Here is a 22,419-nt window from a genome sequence, read left to right as displayed (position 1 = left end):
TGTAAGGGGATATCACATGATACTAGTTAATTCCATAGAAAACAAAATTTGTTTATTTGACACTTTCATATGTTATTGACATTGCTCAAATGTCTGAAAAATTTTTGATGATTTTGTTAAAAAGAAGTATATTTACTAATGACAAACTTTAAGGCTGTGCTCAGAAAAGAAGTTATACTACTGGCAGGATTGATCTATCTCAGCAGGGACTCTTGCTGAGGTGCAGTCAATGTAATCCAGTTAATTCTATGGCATGCCCCTTCTCAGAGCAACATGAACAACATCATGGACCACACAGTTATTCTGACTTTACTCAGGCACTTTAAGTTTAGAGGTGCATGCCAGACAATTTAAGACTGGGTTCCCATACCTAGATCAATCTAACAGGAACAATTTATCGATCCATCTCCAAGGGGTTGCTTTCAGCTTAAGCAGGTTAGATGTCTGGCACGCCTACTGAAGCTGCTAAACGATAATTAATTACCCCCTACCAACTTCAGCAGGCGTGACAGGCATCTAAGTCGCTTAAGTTAATTGCAATTTAGCAAGAATCCCCTTAAAGATAGATCAAATCACAGTTAGTATGATAGGGTCTGGGAATGGTCCCTAACTGATCACATTGTCTGCACCTTATCCAGAATCCCTGCTGAGATAGATTGATCCTGCTGCTACGCTAACTTCTATTCTAAACACAGCCTACCGTCAAGCAAGCTTTCCAAAAAGCTTTAGTCAACAAGCTTTTGTATTTTTTTTATACGCTGAGGTTTAAAATCTCACTTGGGATTTAATACCACTCTGGCACTCGTGATCATCAAATGGAGCAATGATTTTTATGTACAGACACAGATGTGTCTGTACATATAGCTATCATCTGCGTCTGTCGTCGCCGTCGCCGTCGTCGCCGTCGCCGTCGTCGCCGTCGCCGTCGCCGTGCACTTTTACCGATAACACGATAAATGGAAAACTGTTTTTTCTTTTGGTATGAAACTTACAGAACTGATGAATATTCATAATACGCAGGTCAAGTTCGAAAATCAGCATGATCGGGTCACTTTTAGGGAATTTATGCTGTTTTTTCACTTTTTTCAGCATATATGCAGCACTGATAACACGATAAGTGGAAAACCATTTTACCTTTTGACTTGAAACTTACAAAACTGATGAATATTCATAATACGCAGGTCAAGTTCGAAAATCAGCATGATCGGGTCACTTTTAGGGAATTTATGCTGTTTTTTCACTTTTTTCAGCATATATGCAGCACCGATAACACGATAAGTGAAAAACCATTTTACCTTTTGGCTTGAAAGTTACAGAACTGATGAATATTCATAATACGCAGGTCAAGTTCGAAAATCAGCATGATCGGGTCATTTTTAGGGAATTTATGCTGTTTTTTCACTTTTTTCAGCATATATGCAACCCCGATAACACGATAAGTGGAAAACCATCCTACCTTTTGGCTTGAAACTTACAAAACTGATTAATATTCATAATACACAGGTCAAGTTCGAAAATCAGCATGATTGGGTCATATTTAGGGAATTTATGCTGTTTTTTCACTATTTTTCAGCATATATGCAGCACCGATAACACCATAAGTGGAAAACCAATTTACCTTTTGGCTTGAAACTTGTAGAACTGATAAATATTCATAATACGCAAGTCAAGTTCGAAAATCAGCATGATTCGATTATTGTTAGGGAATTTATGCTGTTTTTTCACTTTTTTCAGCATATATGCAGCACTGATAACACAATAAGTGGAAAACTGTTTTTTCATTTGGCTTGAAACTTACAGAACTAATGAATATTCATAATACACAGGGCAAGTTTGAAAATCAGCAAGATCGGGCAATTTTTATGGAAGTTATCCTGTTTTTTTTTTTTTTTTTTTTTTCAATTTTTTCAGCACTTTTATAACACCGATAACATGATAAGTGTAAAAATGTTTTTCCTTTCCTTGGATTGAAATTTACAGAACTGGTGAATATTTATTATACGCAGGTCAAGTTTGAAAATTGGCATGATTGGACTATTTTTACAAAAGTAATGCTGTTTTTTTCCCTTTATTCAGCATACATGCAACACTGATAACGCATTTTAAGGAAAACCAATCAGCCTTTTGTCTTGCAACTCACAGGAGTGATCAATCTGACCAGTATACAGATCAAGTTTGAAAATAAGCTTGATCAGTTAAGTTTTGATGAAGTTATTAGCCTTTTTGTATATAAGTGGTTTTTCTTCAGATTTAATTCTTAAGCATGTTAACAGTCTCATAACGGTACTAATTGGATATGTTAAAGTGTTGTTTTAACATTTTCTGCTTCTTAACAATATTGTTAGTTGATTATATAAAAATGACGGTAAACCTATTATCCTGCATTGTGTAATAAAGTATCAAAAATGGAAAGGAACTCATCATTGCAGTTCGTCAGATTCAATCATTCAGTTTGTTCAGAATCTCCAAATGGAGCTAATTGGACATTATAAATTGTTCTATTGATATTTCTCTATGTCAACAATTTTCCTAGTTGATCATTTAAAAATGACAGTTATGATGGTTTTATGTAAAAAAAGGTGTTGAAAATGGAAAGAAAATCATTTCAGTACAGTTATCTCTTGTTAACATTTTGGCATTTTGAAAGTGTGACCCTAACTTCCATGTCCTTGGAGACCTTTCCATATCACATTTTCTGAATATCCATGATACTTTTATTTTTTTATAAAAAATTTGATGGTCATTATGCTGTTAAGTATTATGTTATATTGCATGAAAGTTAAAGAAAACCCTATTTTGGACACTGCTGCCAGGATAGCGATTAAGGGAAAACCATGTTACTTATGATTATCAACCTTACTGAAAAGAGTGAAGTGCAGCTTGTGTTGGAAAACCATCGTAATTGTTTTCTGTTTTGAAAGCAATGCAGTACAGTGCTATTTGGTGCAATAAATGTATATGGATAGTAGGCAGTTAATTCAGGGTTATAAAATAATTTGCTTAATTGATTTTCAAGTTATTTCAGGGTTATAAAATAATTTGCTTAATTAATTTTCAAGTGGGTATTAAATGAGATTACATAAACACACATTGAGATTTCATTGTAAAGTCCCATCGGTTTAGCTTTCTTAACTGTGTCACATAATTAGGAATCGATGATTATTATGCAGGTAAATGTTATTTAATATGGAAAATAAGTTTACAAAAAAAAATTTGTGTAATGCTTACATTAATGCTAAAGATGAATAACAGTGCCTTATTATTCTCAAACTCAATAGGGTTATTCATATCATGTTAGTAATTGTACAGCTAGATTAAAAGTTTGAATAGCAGCTTTATTGGTATTTTTTGTTATGTTTTATTTTACATTTTCTTTTAATTTTTTTATGCTGTTTTTTCACTTTTTTCAACATATATGCAACATTAATAACACAATATAAGAAAAACAGCTTAGCCAATTGTCATTATACTCACAGGAGTGGTCAATCTTACAAAAATGCAGGTTGAGTTCGAAAATCAGTGTTATCGGGCCATTATTTTAGAAGTTGTACTGTTTTTTCAAATTTCCTCAGATTCAATTCTTAGGCATGTTAACAGTCTCATTATTGAACTAATAAGATACGTAAAAGTGTGTGTTTGATATTTCCTGCATCTTTACAACATTGTTAGTTGATTATGTAAAAATGATGGTAAACTTGTTATCATGTATTGTGTAATCAAGTGTCCAAAACGGAAATAAACTCATATCATTGCAGTTTGTCAGATTCAATCATCCACATCTGCCATGATGACCATGATGGGAAAACCGTGTTCATTATGATTGTCAAACTTTCAAAAAAGAAACACAGGACTAAAATGCAGCCCAAGTTGGAAAAGCAGTCTAATGGGCTTCTTTTTCTGGAAGTTATTCATTTTAGTGAAATATTCATTATCTTTTTGGCATATTCATTGTGGGACTCGGAGCTCCCATGGACATGAAGCCGGATGGTAATCAAATTTTCTACATGTTCATGCTATTTATAGTCAATAATCAAAAATTGGTGATAATTATTCTATAATTTATTATGTAATGTTACATCAAAATTGACAATAATCTTTTTGCACTGCTACTGCAAACATTATGAAAAGAAAACTGTGTTATTTATTATTATATTTAACTTAAGAGTATGATTTTTAGGATTGGCATGCAGTTCAAATTAGAAAGCCAGGTCAATTGGGTTATCATTTATTATTGAATTTAATGCAATTTTGTGTGAAATTTCATTTTTCTCATTCTGGCACTTTCTAAGTATAAACTTGAACTCTGATGGGCCTGAAGCCTTATGCTTTTACTCTCATCGGTGTTACCTGTTGTGCAAAATTAAAATTTGATGTTGACTGTGCAGTTAAACATAATGTATTATTGCATCAGAAGTTGTAGTCTCCTATTTTGTGCATTATTGTTTTGTGCTCTTCTTAAGTTGTGACTTATGGGCCTGAAAGACCTTTGAGAGGGTCAGTCTATAAATTTCCCTTGGGTATCACTTCGCTAATTTCAGTTATAAAGTAATTTGCCTAATTGATAGGCTACATAAAGCACACTTGTGATTTGAGATTACATAAAGCACACTTGTTGATATTTCCCTGTAAACTCCCATAGGTTAAGCTCTCTGCTAGATTAATAATAAGGAAGCAGTGATAATTATGCAGGTAAATTTTGTTTAATATTGCAAATAAGTTTTATATATATATATATATATATATATATATATATATATATATATATATATATATATATATATATATCAAACTGAAAGATTAAAAGTTTGAATAGCAGCTTCATTGGAATTATATTTACCTCTGCCAAGGAGGTTATATTTTCACCCCTGTTTGTCATCAACATAACTCAAAAAGTTATGGACCGATTTTGCTGAAATTTTCAGGAACTGTCAGAAGTGGGCCAAAGAGGACAAAAATCAATAATAATCAACAATTGCTACCTTGGCAGAGGTCTGCACTCTCGGAGTGCTTTTCTAGTTTTGTTGTTTTCCTTTATAATTTTTTCTCAAACACTTGCATTTGTGACTTTAAACTCTCATCCGCCTGAGACTCTGACATTTCTGTTTTTCCACATAAGCAGTTGTATTGTTTTTTATGTCTTTAAACATTATGTTACTTATGTAATATTATTTTATGCACTGTCATCATTTTTCAAATATTGAGACTTACATCATGTGAATTTGAACTCTCATGGTCCTGAAACTGTAATCTTATTGAAAGGGTAGATTGAGACCATCTTCTGGGACTTCCGGAAGACAGTCAGGTTATTAAGTTTATATTGCCTGGTATCTATTTTTTCTTCTGTTGGAAGACCATCAAAATGGAGGATGGATCAAAATAGATACTTTGGAATACTGTCAGAAAATATCTCTGGGTCCGCTCATGTTATTGACCATTTTACCTGTTGTGCATGATTAAAATTCAGTGTTGACTGACAGTGCTATTATAAGCATTATTTATTATTGCATCAAAATTGACAAAATGACCTATTTTGCATCTTTATTTTCTGTTTTTTGTCTGTACATTTGACAGCTTTGCTGCCTTGTTTCCTCATTTTGACCAATCTATGCAAAGTGAAGTTTGTAGTTATTTGTTCTAGATTTCAGACATCACCTTTCATCCCAGATTTCAGACATCAGTTTTTGTCTTAGATATCAGACACCAGATTTTGTCATTTCCCAATTTGTTCTGCATGACCAAAGGCTATGTGTGCTATGTACAAAGACTTTCCCATGTCCTTGAGATGTCTCTTGCTCGCCTGTGGATAGCGTCAACAGTTTACACCTGACTGCTTAGAACAGGTTTGATCAAAGACCACTGGCTGTGAGGTAGACACCCCTGGCACAGCGGGTCCAACTTTTACTTGTTTTCTCATGGCATTAATCCAGATTACTGCAAAAACTAAGTCCAATTACTAGAGTACTGCTCCAATTAGTTTGCCACAGGAAGACGTCTTCCTAGGTCACCCATAATTTTTTGTTAAAACCTTTGTACAATGAAATATATATACTGGTCAGTAAGGTGTTCTGTATATTTTAACAGGTAAAATGTTTCAATTTGTGAAAAATTAAACGAAAAAAATATCAGATATTAGTCAAGAAAAAAGGACTTTATAGAGGGGAGACATTCACAACAGGGGATCACTCAGTTTTATGTGAAAACTAGAGGCACTGAGATGCAACCTTTTTGTTAACATGTCACCAAGCAGCAGCTCTTGTGTGACAGGAGCAGTAATTGAGAAATATGAGTGCCTCTAGCCTTTAATGGCTGCACTGGTGAATGCAAAATATGCATTTGATTCATGGGCTTACAGTCACATGTGATTTGTTGCCTCATCATTGTGTTTGTTTGCTTGCACGGTACCTCCACAGTTAAGAAATACTCTTATGGCATTTATCTTAGTTTTAAAAATATTCTGGAAATATTGAGCATCACAATTCGTGTGTTTAAAAACTTATAAACTTACAAAACAAACAGTCCATATAAGAATTGCATTTGTTGCACATGCCAAACATTTTCTTCTTATGGCAAGGGGAAAACATTCATTTGAACCTTGGTTATAATTTGTTTGAGTTATCTTGGACCCATATGATGGGTCCAAGGCCTGAACATCAACACTCCATACAACACTAAACAACACTAAATAATTCATCAGGCAATTACCGGGGCACTATTATTGCTGCTCATTGTTATTTCAACCAAATGTGCCACTGAAGTTGGCTAGCCTTTGCTTATAACAACCAGCCATTGGGACAGCCAACCTTTGAAAAAAAAATTGTGACAGCCAACAATTTCAACAACCAACTGTTGAGATAGCCAACCATTTTAAATGACCAACTTTTTGTGATGGCCAACTCTTTTAGCTTCTTACTTTTGTGACAGCCAACACTTTGAACAACCAACTGTTGGGACAGTCAACCTTTTAGATACGTAACCAACTTTTGTGACAGCTCACTCTTTGAAGGTCCAGCTATTAAGACAGCCAACCTTTGAAATAACCATTTTTGTGATGGCCAACTCTTGTTTAGGCATCCAGCTCTTGGAATAACTAACTTTTGTGATTGACAACAACCAAATGCTTGGACAGCGAACTCCTTTAACAATAAATTCTTTAATTTGAACAACCAACCTTTGAGACAGCCAACCTCTTAAATAACCAACCATTTTTCAACAGTAAACTTCCACGGACTGATTTGTCAATACTTAATGAATAATTTACAATTATAAAATAACACAGTTTTTGTAGAGGTATGACGAGACTTTTGGAAATTGTTTTCTCCTTTGAGAGTAGAAATATTTAGTTGAAAGTTTGATATGATATACACATTGCTGTATTTTACCCTGTGAAACCCACCCTTCTTGACCAAGGGAAAGAACACACGCAGAATTTAACCAATCACAGGCTTTGATTAACATTATGATGCAAATTGTTACATTTATAGTAAAATTCTGGAAGGGACTGTATTGTGTAATTTTATTCAAAATATTATTGCAAAATTTAGACACATCATAGAGAAACCAGGGAAGAACCACTTGGGTATCATTTATGAGATGGTAGCACCTTCCTATTAGTGCCTTTCTTAGGTCTGGCAGAAAGTGTATTTGTCAAAAGTAAGTACAACGTAATTCGGTGTATTTTGAAATTATTTCTTTTTGTGATTTTTGATAGTTAATGTAACCAATGGATGAAAAATATTATTTCAGCTTAATTTTAGACTTATTGTGATATACATGTACTACCAGTAGGGTACTGGTAATTAAGTCATTTCTATGGCTCTTTATCAAAGTCATTGCCAGATGCAGTTGTAAGTTTTAGTAGCATATTTTATTTTATTTTTTTTTTATACATGTATATTGTATGTCTGATTTTCTTATAGATTTTCATTTTTTCAAATTAAAACTTTGATGATTATGCTTTTCATGGACACTTGTTCACTTTTTTAAATTTGTGCAGTGTAACTCTTGTTGCTTTCCACTTTTGGCTATCTGTACACAAAATGTTTCAATTTTGAAAGAAAAAGAGGGAAACAAAAAACTGAGTTAAAATTTTTTGTTGTCATCAAACCAGCAGCATAAGTTTTTGAACTAGTAAACTAAAAAGATTGTTCAAAACATCACAAGTACTGGTCATCCAGGGTGATGACATGTTTATTTGTCATATTTGCATGCCAGTGGGCGAATTTGGTCCTCATTCAAATTGCTAATCCGCAGTATTCATAAGGAGAAAGAAAATACTTATGTCTCAAGACAACAATAAATGCAGCACCTGAAGCAGGGTTAGGCAGTACTTGCTGAAGAAATAATATCTCAGAGATGGTGTTTCAGTCTAGACAGGTTATGGAAGGCAATTACATGCTGTAATGGCTCTGTTGATGGTCAAGCAATGAAAATATCACTTGAACTTTTTCATTCTTCTGACTAAACCATTGGAAACTTGTTTGTTGTGGAGATTTTTAAAATGCCTTTCAGTTTACTTATAAAAGAGGCATCATCTTCTTTGCATTACAATAGTTGGCATTTTAAAAGATTTCTTTGATGGCAAAATAGTATGCATATTTAAGTCAGTTGGAGTTTTGAAAATTTCGTCATATTCATGAAATGAAAAATTTAAATTAATTTTTAAGCAGTGAAATTTTCAAAGTTTTTACTGTATTTATCACTGGGCAATGTGAACATTAATTTATAATTTTAAAATAAACAAAACAATTGAAAATAAGTGTCGCTAGATAAATGGTGGCCAGTTGTAACAGGTATTACAGGATGAAACAAAAATAACATACATTTAAGATAGATAGCAGATAGATAGATAGATAGAGAAATAAAGAATAAATAAATGGAGTTTAAAGAAAAAAGAATACTAAAATTATTTAAATGAATTTCCCCACCTCCAAGATATTAATTTTTTTTTATATTTCCAAAATATACCCACATTGTTTTCTGCAAAAATCTGCCATTACATTAAAAATGTTTTTTAGACCATCTCTGCTGTACACTTTTGTTATTTTGGGCTGGGTTTTAATTTTTAAGTAGGGAAATGAGAATCTATCTTTATGACTAGATTTTAAAGGACTTTTTCAAAATGACATTATGAACTAACCCTTGTACCAGTGATTTTATATTTTTTTAATGTATTTGTTTAAATCAATGTTTTCCTTTTCTTTTAGTAGTCTTTTTTATTCTTCAATCATATTATAAACGTTTACTGAACATATTTGGATTTTAGACTTTAAATAGATATCCTTATTATTTATTATTATTATTATATAGCATGTATGAGACCATTAAAAAAAGAAGTATTGCATTTTAATTTTGTATTTCAGTTGTTGGCTGGGCTGGACATTATAAACATGTTACAGTGTGTCTCAGCAGTTGCCCTCATGGTTACTGCAGTATCCATAGTCACTTCAGGTAGGCATAAATACTCTGCGGAAATCTGTTGGGATACATGTATGTGTCATAGATCCCTTAATATTTAATTTAATTTAGTGTAGGGGCACTATCAAAATTTTGTTTGAAATTCTCAGATGTAGTGGGGTGATTACTTCTACCTGTAACCAACAGCCTTACAAGAATTTTAATCATTATTTGCTTAAAAGGATAACAACTGTTCATTTTGGTCAAAAAATGAATTTTCCGGTGGTAAAGGACAATTATCCCATACTTACCAATGGTTAATGAATCCATTCTGACATCCAAAGTTAGAACCTGTTTTTTTTTTTTTCTAAAAAGTGTTCTTTTGTAATATTCTCTTTAGAGATTATTACAGAGTGTAGCCATCTATGGAGGTCACGTGATGTGATGGCAAGCGCAAATACCAGAATAATTGCATTAACCACCATTTTGGTGGTAAAATAGAATTTCTATGAGTTTTTACAATGTATTTATTGTGAAATATGGATATCTTACGAACAGTTGTTACCCCTTTAAAATGTTCCACATATACTGGTACTTTTTATTTACAGACACATAGTGCCTCCATGTTAATTTTTAACATATGGAGAATTTGAACTGTCATTGGCTGAAGCCTTAATTAAGCCAGTTACAAAATATTATTCTTAAAGTCTGTGTTATACCTGTTGTGCATAATTAAAACTTGATGTTGTTTTTGCCGTTAAACATTATGTTTATTCTTCAAGTTTGACTAAATAATCTATTTTGTGCATCATTATTTTTTGCATTTTGTTTGTACATTTGACAGCTTTGCTGCCTTGTAATTCTTTTGGTTCAAAGTTTAATGTAATTTTACTTTAGTTTTGAATCAATATATATTTTTTATAATACATGTCTACAACACTGAGGTATGAGTAAATTGTATTTTTACTATTACAATATTTTTTTTGGTTTACAAAAAGGCTGTGGTCAAACAATATACTGGGTATTATTGTTACATACATAGGGACCATTCAGATCGAGAAGAGCCGAGTGCTAGCTAGGCTGCGACCTAAATATGACAAACCTACATGAAAGGAAGACCGCTTAATCCTGTAATGGTCTCTCTGCCTCTGACATGCCTCCCCACACGTAGAATCTCGACCAGTTGAATTGAGCCGAGACTTAATTATTGTGCCCCTGAAGGGTAGGCGTGTGAGAGGCGGAAAGACCATTACAGGATTAAGCGATCTTCCTTTCATGTAGGTCTGCCATATTTAGTTCATTTTGGCAAGTCCTTTTGGTCTTGGGATGTGCATCTACCACTTCAGCTTGTGACTCTATACAGTGGTCAATAGGTCCTCGTATGGTCCACTGGTTTGTCTGATTCTGCTCCTTACTTCCTCATTTGTGACATGATATCTTTGGATGTAGAGTAGTCTCATCTCATCTCTATGGCTTGTATTCTTCTTTTAATGTCTGCTGAAACCCTACACAACATGCATAATACCCTTCCAATATTGAATACTATGTGACATGCAGTGCCGTTTCAAAGTGCAAATAAAGTCTTTTATAAATTATTTAAATATTTTAGGGGAAGACATTGAAAAGAAAGGTATCAATGTGACTTTAGCAGATGATACAGAGCAGGAAATTCTGGATGATTCAGCTCTTTTGTTCAAAAATGGTCGCCTTCAGATAAATGGTAATTAATATATTAATTGTATAGGCCATGTGTGTGAGTGATAAAGTCTGTGTGAGTAAGAGGGTGATCAGCATGCATATAAAGGAGGGAGGGATGGAGGGATTTTCAGAGAGAATGATCGAGAGTTCTTTCTTTTTCATTATTAGATAAACTGAGGGGTTGTGGTAATACAAGGAAGGTCACAAATGTATCACTGATACATAGTTGCACTGTAGACTGTTTTTGATTATTTCTATCTCAAGAATTAGTGTCTACTTTTAAATGTACCCGGTACATGTATCTGCATGTACAGTATATTAAACTTCTTGCTACATACGGATATTGTAGGTAGCTGTAAACAGGCAATGTTCCAAGCAGCTATGGCCCTCTTCTTCAAGCCAGATGCCATTATCCATATGCCTAGGTAAGTTAAGTTTTGGTATTGAAATACTAGTAAAACACATTTTGTGATGGTTAATTAACCCTTATGCCTGTAAAAAGTCAATTTTTTATTATGCATAAATGTTTATTATGATGAGAGTTTGTTTAAATGAATAAAATAGATCTAGAAGAAAGAAAAACAGTATGGGTGCAGTATTTTAATAAGTATATTAATAAGTATTTAGTTTCAAATTAAAAATATATTCAAATTTTCATCTCTTCCATATTATGATAAGAATTATGCAACATTATTGGTATAAGATATTGATTTGACTAAACCAAATTTGTTTTAAAAACATGCATGTCATTGACTTAAACCACAGAATGTAAAGTTTACCACCATAAAGTGCATCCCCAGTGTTTTTATTGAGCAGTTAAGTGTTTTGTGCTTTCTGACAATTGACATCTGATTGACAACTTTAAAAATAGCCTAGCTTTTATTCCAGCAGGCATAGTGACGTTGGATCAACGTTGAAAACAGGTTGATACGTTGAATTGCCGTTGATCTACCTAAATTCAACGTAAAATCAGCATTGATCCAGCCATGCCAAAACACTGTCATAATGTGACGTTGACTCAACATTGTATTTTGGTCATTTCATTGACTCAACATTGTTGTTTGGTCGTCGTGATGGAAAACATGGATTGTAATTTAAAATATTAATTATTGAAAACATGATACTTTGTTTATCAATACTGTAACTAACTTTATCAAAATAATAAAAAAAGTGTTTTAAAGTAAAAGTGACAGTTGTTTTGTGTCTTTAGTGAACTAGTGAATTTTCTTAACTTGTTATTCAGAAATACATTCCAATAAACTTCCTTGCAAGATCAGCTAATGCTAGGATGAATAAGTTGCTATAAATGTGATGGAGTGAAGTTAACAAAATTGACAGTTCTCGGTACCCTGTTATAGATAGACGGGTGGAGGTGACTGTTACTTTGTTATATACATATATATAAAACTAAACATTGGAAATCCTAACTTAAAGGCCATACACATATACCCTACATATATTTAGCCATCAAGCATGTCCTACTGCTAAACACATCCAGGCTAAAGGGGTGTACCATGTTTTAGTGCAAAACATGCTTAGGAGCTAAATGCGTTGAAAAAATCAGACAAACCATGTACTTGAATGTTTTTACAGTGTACGTTATAATTGTGTACCGGTGTACCATGAAAATCTGACTCCCCTAAAATGTGACTCCCCAGTCAGATTTTCATTATGAAAATGTGACTCCCCAGTCAGATTTTCATAATGAAAATGTGACTCCCCCTATGAAATTTTAACTCCCCCCCCCCAAAAAAACATTCATTAATCTCATTTTATTTGAGTAAATGACTATGATTTTGTAGTATGCATAATGGATGATACATTGGCACTTTTTTGTAGTTTGCAGGTGAAAATTTTCATAAAAAAAGAAAAATTAAAAATGTGCACATAATGAAAATGTGGTTCCCCTATGAAAATTTGACTCCCCTACATAAAAACATTCATTAATCTCTAATTAATTTAGTATATGACTGTGATCTTGTAGTATGTAAAATGGTTGATACATTGGCACATTTTTTGTAGTTTGCAGTGAGAATTTTAATGAACAAATAAGAAAATTGAAAATGTGCACATAATGAAAATCGGACTCCCCCATGAAAATTTGACTCCCCCTCCACAAAACTTCATAAATCTTATTTTATTTTGAGTATATGACTGTGATCTTGTATTATGTAAAATGGTTGATACATTGGCACATTTTTTGTAGTTTGCAGTGAAAATATTAATAAAAAATTGAGAAAATTAAAAATGTGCACATAATGAAAATCTGACTCCCCCATGAAAATTTGACTCCCCCGCCACAAAACTTCATAAATCTTATTTTATTTTGAGTATATGACTGTGATCCTGTAGCATGTAAAATGGTTGATACATTGGCACATTTTTTGTAGTTTGCAGTGAAAATTTTAATGAAAAAATAAGAAAATTGAAAATGTGCACATGGTTAAAAAATTGAGAGAAAAAAGTAATAAAACACATGAAAATAAGAAAAATTAAGGATTTGTTTTCTAACACCCAATGGCTCCCCTATAAAAAGCTATTTATTTGATGTTTGATGATCATTCTGACAACTTTTCTTTTATGATACTTTATGAAAAATGTATTGGAAATGTTAAAAAGTTTTATGGTAAAATACTGCGTGAAAATAAATGAAAAATGGATAATAAATTTGCATTCTTGTACCAGTGGGATTTTGACACCCCTAGTTAAAAGCACTTATTTCATATTTAGCACACATTTAAATGTTTCTACTTTTTAGTTTTCTTATGGAGAACATATGTGGAATATTTAAATTTTGTGGGTAAAAATTTTTGCAATAAGTGTTTGAAATTTAAAAATAGTGAGAAATTCAGTATAATATTTATTTTACACCCATGAAAAGGACAATTATTTTTTATTCAGTCATTATATCACTATTTTCCACATACTTTTCATTGTATATATAATGATAACTCTGCACACTAAGCTATATGAAAATAAAAATTTTTAACCCCCATCTTTCATCCAGCTTTGGGGAAAATAATGGGAAAACAAAAGCAAGTGTTTTGTTGGGTATGCTATATAAGAAGAATTAAATAAAAAGGCGATGGGGCCAATTTCTTGTGTTAAAAATGTAGTGTTTTGACATGGGAGTGCAAAACCTACAAGAATAAAGATGGATACTTGTTTTAAAAATATTGACCAAAATTTTCATCATCAAACTTTCAAATAATGACAAAATATCCATCTCTATGCAAACTATGTGGAAAACAGTGGTATGGTGACTGAATATAAAATGGGTCCTTTTCTCCATTGGAGTCCAAATCTCATAGGTGTAAAAATAAAGATTTTCATGAATTCTTTTTCATGCTTTCACTATTTTATCATCAAACCTTTAAATATTTCCAATATATTTTTCATAAAGTATCCTAAAAGAAAAGGTGTTGAAATGATGATCAAATATTAAATAACTTTTTCATAGGGGAGACAATAGGCGATTAAGTGGACATTTTTTATTTTCTTATTTTTTCATGAAAATTTTCACCTGCAAATTACAAAAAAGCGCCAATGTATCCTCCATTTCACATACTACAAGATCACAGTCACATACTCAAAATAAAATAAGATTTATGAAGTTTTGTGGAGGGGCAGTCATATTTTCATGGGGGAGTCAGATTTTCATTATTTGCTCATTTTTAATTTTCTTACTTTTTCACATAATTTTTCACCAGCAAACTACAAAAAATGTGCCAATCTATCCTCCTTTTTACATTCTACAAGATCACAGTCATATACTCAAAATAAAATAAGATTCATGAAGTTTTGTGGAGGGGCAGTCATATTTTCATGGGGGAGTCAGATTTTCATTATGTGCACATTTTTAATTTTCTCATTTTTTCATTAAAATTTTCACTGCAAACTACAAAAAATGTGCCAATGTATCAACCATTTTACATACTACAAGATCACAGTCACATACTCAAAATAAAATAAGATTTATGAAGTTTTGTGGAGGGGGAGTCAAATTTTCATGGAGGAGTCAGATTTTCATTATGTGCACATTTTTAATTTTCTTATTTTTTCATTCAAATTTTCACTGCAAACTACAAAAAATGTGCCAATGTATCAACTATTTTACTTACTACAAGATCACAGTCATATACCCAAAATAAAATAAGACTTATGAAGTTTTATGATGGGGGAGTCAAATTTTCATGGGGGAGTCAGATTTTCATTATGTGCACATTTTTATTTTTCTTATTTTTTCATTTGAATTTTCACTGCAAACTACAAAAAATGTGCCAACATATCTTCCATTTTACATACTACAAGATCACAGTCATATACTCAAATAAAATAAGATGTATGAAGTTTTGTGGAGGGGGAGTCAAATTTTCATGGGGGGAGTCAGATTTTCATTATGAAAATCTGACTGGGGAGTCACATTTTCATAATGAAAATCTGACTGGGGAGTCACATTTTCATGGGAGTCAGATTTTCATGTTACACCGGTGTTTTGTACCAAAAATAAAAACATTTCAGGTCATTTTGATGTCTTTTCATGCAAGAATGTTGTCTAACAACTGGGGTTGATACAATGTTGTTATATCTGATGTTGATCCAACATTTATCCAACATGTTATAAACGTTATGGTTCAACTTTGTTTCAACGTTAAAACAACATAATTTGCCAGCTGGGTATGTTACCTATGTGCCTGGCATAGCTGGTTTACCAGATTTATTTTGATTGGTACATTTGAGCATGCAAAAGGTTGTCACCCCCTCCCCCCACCAACCCCACACACCCCTTATATATCAGGAAAAACAAATATAATGCTTGGAAAATTAACTGGCTGGTTGAAATACAAGTCAAATATAGAAACACTTAAGATAATACATGTAATCCTGAAATACATTATTATGGGACCTAATTTAAGTTATTTCTTTTATTTCTTTATTTATGTATCAGTTTAGCTATCATATCTGGCATGCCCTAAGGATCTTTGCTGTTCAACATATCGATAACATGTATAAGGCTGTCATTGCACAAAGGTGCCATTTTTTTTCCTGTTCAAGTAGCTGGCAGCATTATTTTGATCACACCTCATAATCCTTATTGGATGTAGACACAGGAAGGAGTCAGTTCCAAATTGGTGGATAAAAGCACAAATATTGGTGTAGCTATTGATGAAGGTGTCAGGAATAATCAGGTGCCACTGATCTTTGAAAACATCTAAACTTAGGACACATTCCCATAGATTTTAGATCGATCTATCCCCGTTGGGAGTCTCACTAGATTACTGTCAGATAATCCAGCTTAAATGTTCGTCCCGCCTACTACAAGCTGTAAGGGGGTAATTAACTTTCGTGGCTGTCGCTCGGCTGACAGCTATTTAGCGTGAACCCCCAGGGAGTTGAATCGATCTAATCTCTGGGAATGGGGTCTTAATCAATAAGATTGTTCATAGTTCTAAAGATTTTTGTTTAATTTCTGTTTCATAAATACTCTGTTCCAAAACAAGTGATTTCCATTGCTTATTAAATCTTTTAAACTGCTTGACTGTTTTGTTAATAAAAGTACATTGAAAAGTTTAAAATTAAATTATTAGTGATGAAATCTAAATGGATCGAGTGGTTTTAAGAAAATCGGTGGCATCACCCTATAGCACTTATGCACAGCTTCCATTTCTTGCTAATTTTTTCTGTCACGAGCCCATATCATACATTGTATGTATAACCATCACATGTGTCTGTCATCAGTGTTGTTGTTGCCATTGTCACTCTGTACTTTCAGAAATAACATAATGAGTAAAAAAATGCTTAAAGGGATAATAACTCTTCGTTTTGGCCCAAAAAAAAAAAAAAAAGAATTTTCCTGGAGTAAACAACTATTTTCCCATACTTACCAATGGTTAATGAATCCATTTTTACATTCAAAGTTAGTCCCTGTTTTTTTTCTAAAAAGTTTTTTTTTTTTATCTCTTAAGAGATTATAACAGAGAACAGCCATCAATGGAAGTCACATGGTCTAAAGTCAAGCTCAGATATCAGAATAAAAGCTATAACTGCCGTTTTTGTGGTACAATAGAATATGTTATATTTCTATGAGTTGTTCATAATGTTTTTATTGTGAAATATAGATCTCATACGAAGAGTTATTATCCCTTTAACCTTTTGCCTTCAAACTAACAGAAGTGATGAATATTACAGGCAGAGTTTGAAAATCAGTTTGATCTGGCCATTTTTCAAAAAAATCCAAATCCAAAATCCAGATCCAATTTTTTTTTTTTATGCTTTTTTCATGTGCAGACACATTGTGGAAAACAGTTTTACCTTTCTTCTTCAAATTTATAGAACTGACAAACTTTCATAAAGTACAGGCCGTTAAGTTTGATAATCTGTTTGATTGGACCATTTTCCCCAAAGCTACACCAATTTTTTTTTTGTTTTTTTTTTTCATATGTGATACAGATGACACAGTACAAAGAACACTGACAGGCTTATTGTTTTGAAACTTACAGGAGTAATCAATGTTACTTAAATACAGGTCAAAGTTGGAAAATCAGCTTGATAGGACCATTTTTCCAAAAGTTATGCTTTTTTGTATTTTCAATATATTTTGAAAATTAAATGCTAAATGTCTACTAAACTAAGGAGTTACGGGAAAAGTTACTATAGAAGTCTGACCAAAAGTCATGTGGATATTTATTATATAACATTAGTTTTAACCTTTGACCTATATTTCGATGTCAAATGGGCCAAAATTTTGTTAAAGCTTATATTTCTGTGGAAAAATATTTGCCATTTTAGTTTACAGTAAATCTGGGTAAAAAGGGCAGTTTGATCTTAAACAATATGCAACAAATTTTTTTCTTCATTGTCTACCCCAGTTGTCGTGGTCATGACAAGTGGTACCGGCGACAGTGTGTGGACTCCCTGGGGATCTGCTGGTGTGCCACACCCCAGGGGACACCTATAGCTGGATCACAGAAACGTGGCACATCCTGCTCAGGTATTAGTAATATTTGTAACTTTTCAAACAGGAAAAATTATTCATATTCATAATGTATACATACATGTAAGTACAGGGCCCAGACAATTTAGGCTACACTTCTAAGGTGTTTCATTGAGCAATATAACCTCAACATATCACTTGTGCATATTAGTTCTTTATCCATATGAATACCATCTCCCACAAAGCATCACTTATTGTTTTTCTATGAGTTTATTGTCAAACTGTAGAAGAATGCAGATTAGGTTTAAAGTAATGGTAATTTTTAACATAACTCTGACATTGTTTTAACCAGCAGTGTTAGCATAACTGCTTGTCACGCGTAACTGCATTCTAGTAATCACATTATAAGGTGATAAGAATATTCATATTTATTTTTCATTTAATTTGTTTATTATAGAAAAACCAGAACCAGTTGATCCAGGTAATGAGTGGGAAATCTGACAGGTTTTTTTTTACCTTAACTACATGTATATAAACTCATTCATCACAGGTTATATATGTCTTGTTAGATTAATGGGCAGAAGCATATTGCAAAGTGCTTGCTATGTACTTACTTGTAGTTATATTTTTAAGGAAAACTGTAACACTGTTTTATATGGTAGTCAAACAAGACTTGTAAAATTTTAAAATATTATATATCACAAAATTTCTTCTGTTTGTTCTAAATTTTATGATACTTCAGTATAGATTCAAATGCAAATGTTGCTAGATCTTTATTATTTTTTTTTCAAAAGATTTGGTGTTCTGAAAAGTTTTATTCTGATCAAGCATGGAGTCAATAGAGCACAATTCCACAACTTTATCAAGTATTTCATTCGTATTCAGTCTGTCCAAATGACCAAAACACACACCGTTGTAACTTCTTGACATGCACAATGACAATGTGCCCAGCAACAGGTACAAATTGCCATGTTAACCCATGTGGAGGGTGCAAAAGAGAATATATTAAGAATCATATGAAAACTGAATATGATTGTTTCAAAGGTAAATCTCTGTTGTATTTTAAATACATTTACACTGAATTGATTTTTACTTCAAACAAGTACTTTTGTAAAGCATAATGTGTTTTTGGAAACATGACTCTTTAGATGTACATGTATGATCATGTTTTTAAAAGATATCTTAACAGTAGTAGTTGCAATATATGGCTAATAATTATATAAAATTTCATTTTGAATTTATCAAATCACTATAAAATTAGATTGATTTAATTACCATCGTGGGATGATGATTTGTTTGTTTTTTTTTTCATATTTAAAGGTTTTAGCACATGTGGGAAGAAAATGCTTGACGTACTGAATAGTCACACTTCCCAAGAGAAGATGAAAGTGATATCTAGGCTGGTTGCCCTACATCTGATATTTGGCATGGGTAATCTCGCAGGTAAAAGCTCAAGGGAACCATCACAAATTATGAAAAATGACAAGGTGTCTGATTTTACTTTGATGGTTGCATTGTAATTATAATCGATAAACACAGAGTACATGTAAAGGTCAATGTAAATTCAGCCAGGGTAATTTGTAAACAGTGTTTCATCTCCCAATATTTGAAGGCCATTTATAGCTTTTTTTTAGCAAAATGCCTTTTACATACTAGGAAAAATTCAGTGAATTGTCTGTAAATCCTGTGTAACCTCCCAGCTATCTATTACTCTCACCCACCCAGAGCCGATTGTGGGTTAGTACAATTTCCTCTTGTAGTAAAAGAGAGCTATTAGATTGGTTACTGCTTTGGTTTAATCAGTCCACACATGGATATTTAACATGTTCTTAATATTTCTGCTTATAATTGGATATTAATTCAACATATTGCTTCAACAAATAGAACATCATGGATGAGTTACTTTATATGTTTTTAATAAAGTAGTCTATGAAGGCAAAACATTTCACTGATTTATCAAAAACATCAGTTAAATTACTTGGAAATATTTCTTGACATATTTTGATTTATTTTTAAATTTTGTTACAACACCTTGAATAAATATTTACAATCAAAATGCTACTACCCCTATATATTACTGCAACAAAGCAAACTTAAACGGAAGTTTACTACAAATACCCTGGAAGGTGGCATAGAGAGGAGCATTGATTCCCATGTGTTATCATAAAACAAATATACAAGCAAAACAATGAGGCTTAGAGCACCATAGCATAGAAAAACTTGATGACAAAACAGGCTAATAAAAAGAGATGCATTTAAGGTTCAAAATAATAAATAAATTAGAGACACCAATCTTAAATTAAATCATATAACTACCAGAAGTTGCTTCCAGCTGCATATGGCCTATTACAATATGTCTTTTTATTTTTATTTTAATATAACTTGTTATACTTTGTTAGATTTTTCTTGAAAGAGAATATAAATAAATCGGACTCAACATCAGCCTGACAATTAACACCTTGCTGTCTAGGTTACTTTGCAGGAATAATAGCTATTCCAATGCTAGTGAAAAATTGCGACTTTAATGGAATTTTCACGTTGGCCCACCAAAGACAATTGATTAATATGATCATAATTTTCCTAGGGAAAGTACAGGGACAGATATATATAAAAACATACTATAAAGCATGTGCTTTTGGCACCGTGGCTGAGTTAAAAAAAATATGTTAAAGGGAATCAAAGTTTTATAGAAAATGAGAAAAACATAGAGAATAGAATAAAAAAGTAGATGAATATATGGGGAGTCTATGACAATGGGATTTTTGTTTTGGACAGCATACTTGCCACCAGCTCTAGTGTGGGGGCACCATAGTGCTGGGATGGCTAATTAGAACACCAATAGACCCAAATTTGGCCCTTTGGGGAGCAACAATATAGGGAAGAACAGAGGTGACATTTTTAATTTAAAGAAATTATTCAGAATTAAGTTGATATCTGTTCTATTGAAGGACCAAATTTAAATAATAAACTTGGACTATTTGTATCATTAGAACATATGGTAGGGGAAAGGGGAGGGCTAGTGTGCGCCCAGGGCAAGTCCGCACATCGGCTTTATCTTGAAAGTGAAAGGATAGTGGTGCAAGTTCGCACACTTGAATTAGAAGCTTTATAATTAAATTTACTCTGAAAATAATTACAGCCAACTTTTGATTTTTATACCACAATTTAGGTTCATGTATATAAATGAACTTCCTTCAGAAAAAATCTGCCAGCCTATGGAAATGTGCTTCTTCCACCTCAATTTTTGTAAAAACGGAGGGACTAGCCTTGTCTTCCCCCAACTGATGCACAGGACAGGATGATTATATAATAATATCACTATACCATGTGATTAAGAGATCACTTAGTTACTTTTGAAATCAATCACAGATGTATATATTTTCTCTATGCTTGTGTACATTTCTTTTTTTCATCATTCTTAGGGAAATGTAGGGAAGATCAGGTGGGGAACAGACACCCCCAAACAGATGGGGTGAATAGACGCCCACCAATGGATAGGGTAACTGTGAACCCAGGAATGAGTAGACACCCACCAATGGATAAGGTAACTGTGGACCCCAGAGTGAGTAGACGCCCACCAATGGATAGAGTTACTGTGAACCCAAGAGTGAGTAGACAACCACTAAGTAGACGCCCATCAATGGACAGGGTTACAGTGGACCCAGGAGTGAGTAGACAACCACTAAGTAGACGCCCATCAATGGACAGGGTTACAGTGGACCCAGGAGTGAGTAGACAACCACTAAATAGAGGCCCATCAATGGATAGGGTAACTGTTCACCCAGGAGTGAGTAGACAACCACCGAGTAGACGCCCACCAATGGATAGGGTTACTGTGGATCCAGGAATAAGTAGACAACCTGTATTGGATGGCCCCAGATTTACTAGACGTTTGCCAACCAGATTTTCTCTTGCACCACCAGCATTTGAAGGTTCTTCTTTTAAGGCAGATGTCCCACAGTCAGAAGATACTGACAGACCACCCCTATCAGTTTGCAATCCAGACCAAGCGCCACTTACTACCATGGAGAGGTTTCTTCTATTTAAGAAAATTTCAGATCAACTAGCAAATATCAATGAGACCTGGTCCAAGGTTTTGTTGTCTCCTTTGTTGAATAATAGTATGTTGCTATACATCTCAGACATGATACATGTCATGCAAATATTAAATATTTCAACCAGTAATTTTTAAAAAGATTAATATGATAAATTTCTTTTGAAGCCTTTACCCTCTATTTATCTATTTTGTAACAAATAAACCAATCAGAAATCAACGTTTTATTAATTACACTCATATTGGTTGTGATACATAGTAATCAGAAATTTTAATTGATTAAGTTGGTTGTTATCAGCATATGATTGAATACCGATACCTTAATGCAAGACCAGAATTA

General features: G+C 32.9%; 1 protein-coding gene across 1 annotated transcript in view; it reads left to right on the top strand.

The window, feature by feature from the left end:
* The first annotated feature begins 827 nt into the window (after positions 1 to 827).
* LOC106172413 (uncharacterized) overlaps positions 828 to 22,419 on the top strand; it is a 32,062-nt gene continuing 10,470 nt past the window's right edge. The window contains exons 1-9 of the mRNA XM_087004039.1: positions 828 to 7,650; positions 9,360 to 9,447; positions 11,003 to 11,113; positions 11,441 to 11,516; positions 17,961 to 18,082; positions 18,483 to 18,506; positions 18,911 to 19,069; positions 19,346 to 19,468; positions 21,448 to 22,146. Coding sequence (XP_086860165.1) covers positions 9,387 to 9,447; positions 11,003 to 11,113; positions 11,441 to 11,516; positions 17,961 to 18,082; positions 18,483 to 18,506; positions 18,911 to 19,069; positions 19,346 to 19,468; positions 21,448 to 22,146 — 1,375 coding nt within the window. The 5' untranslated portion in view covers positions 828 to 7,650; positions 9,360 to 9,386. The remainder of the gene's footprint in view (positions 7,651 to 9,359; positions 9,448 to 11,002; positions 11,114 to 11,440; positions 11,517 to 17,960; positions 18,083 to 18,482; positions 18,507 to 18,910; positions 19,070 to 19,345; positions 19,469 to 21,447; positions 22,147 to 22,419) is intronic.

This window comes from Lingula anatina, chromosome 2, assembly GCF_051362555.1.
Source record: "Lingula anatina isolate TDL-2025a chromosome 2, LinAna3.0, whole genome shotgun sequence".
Taxonomy (NCBI): Eukaryota; Metazoa; Brachiopoda; class Lingulata; order Lingulida; family Lingulidae; genus Lingula; species Lingula anatina.
The sequence above is the reverse complement of the archived record's forward strand: the minus strand, read 5'-3'. Positions and strand labels throughout refer to the sequence as shown.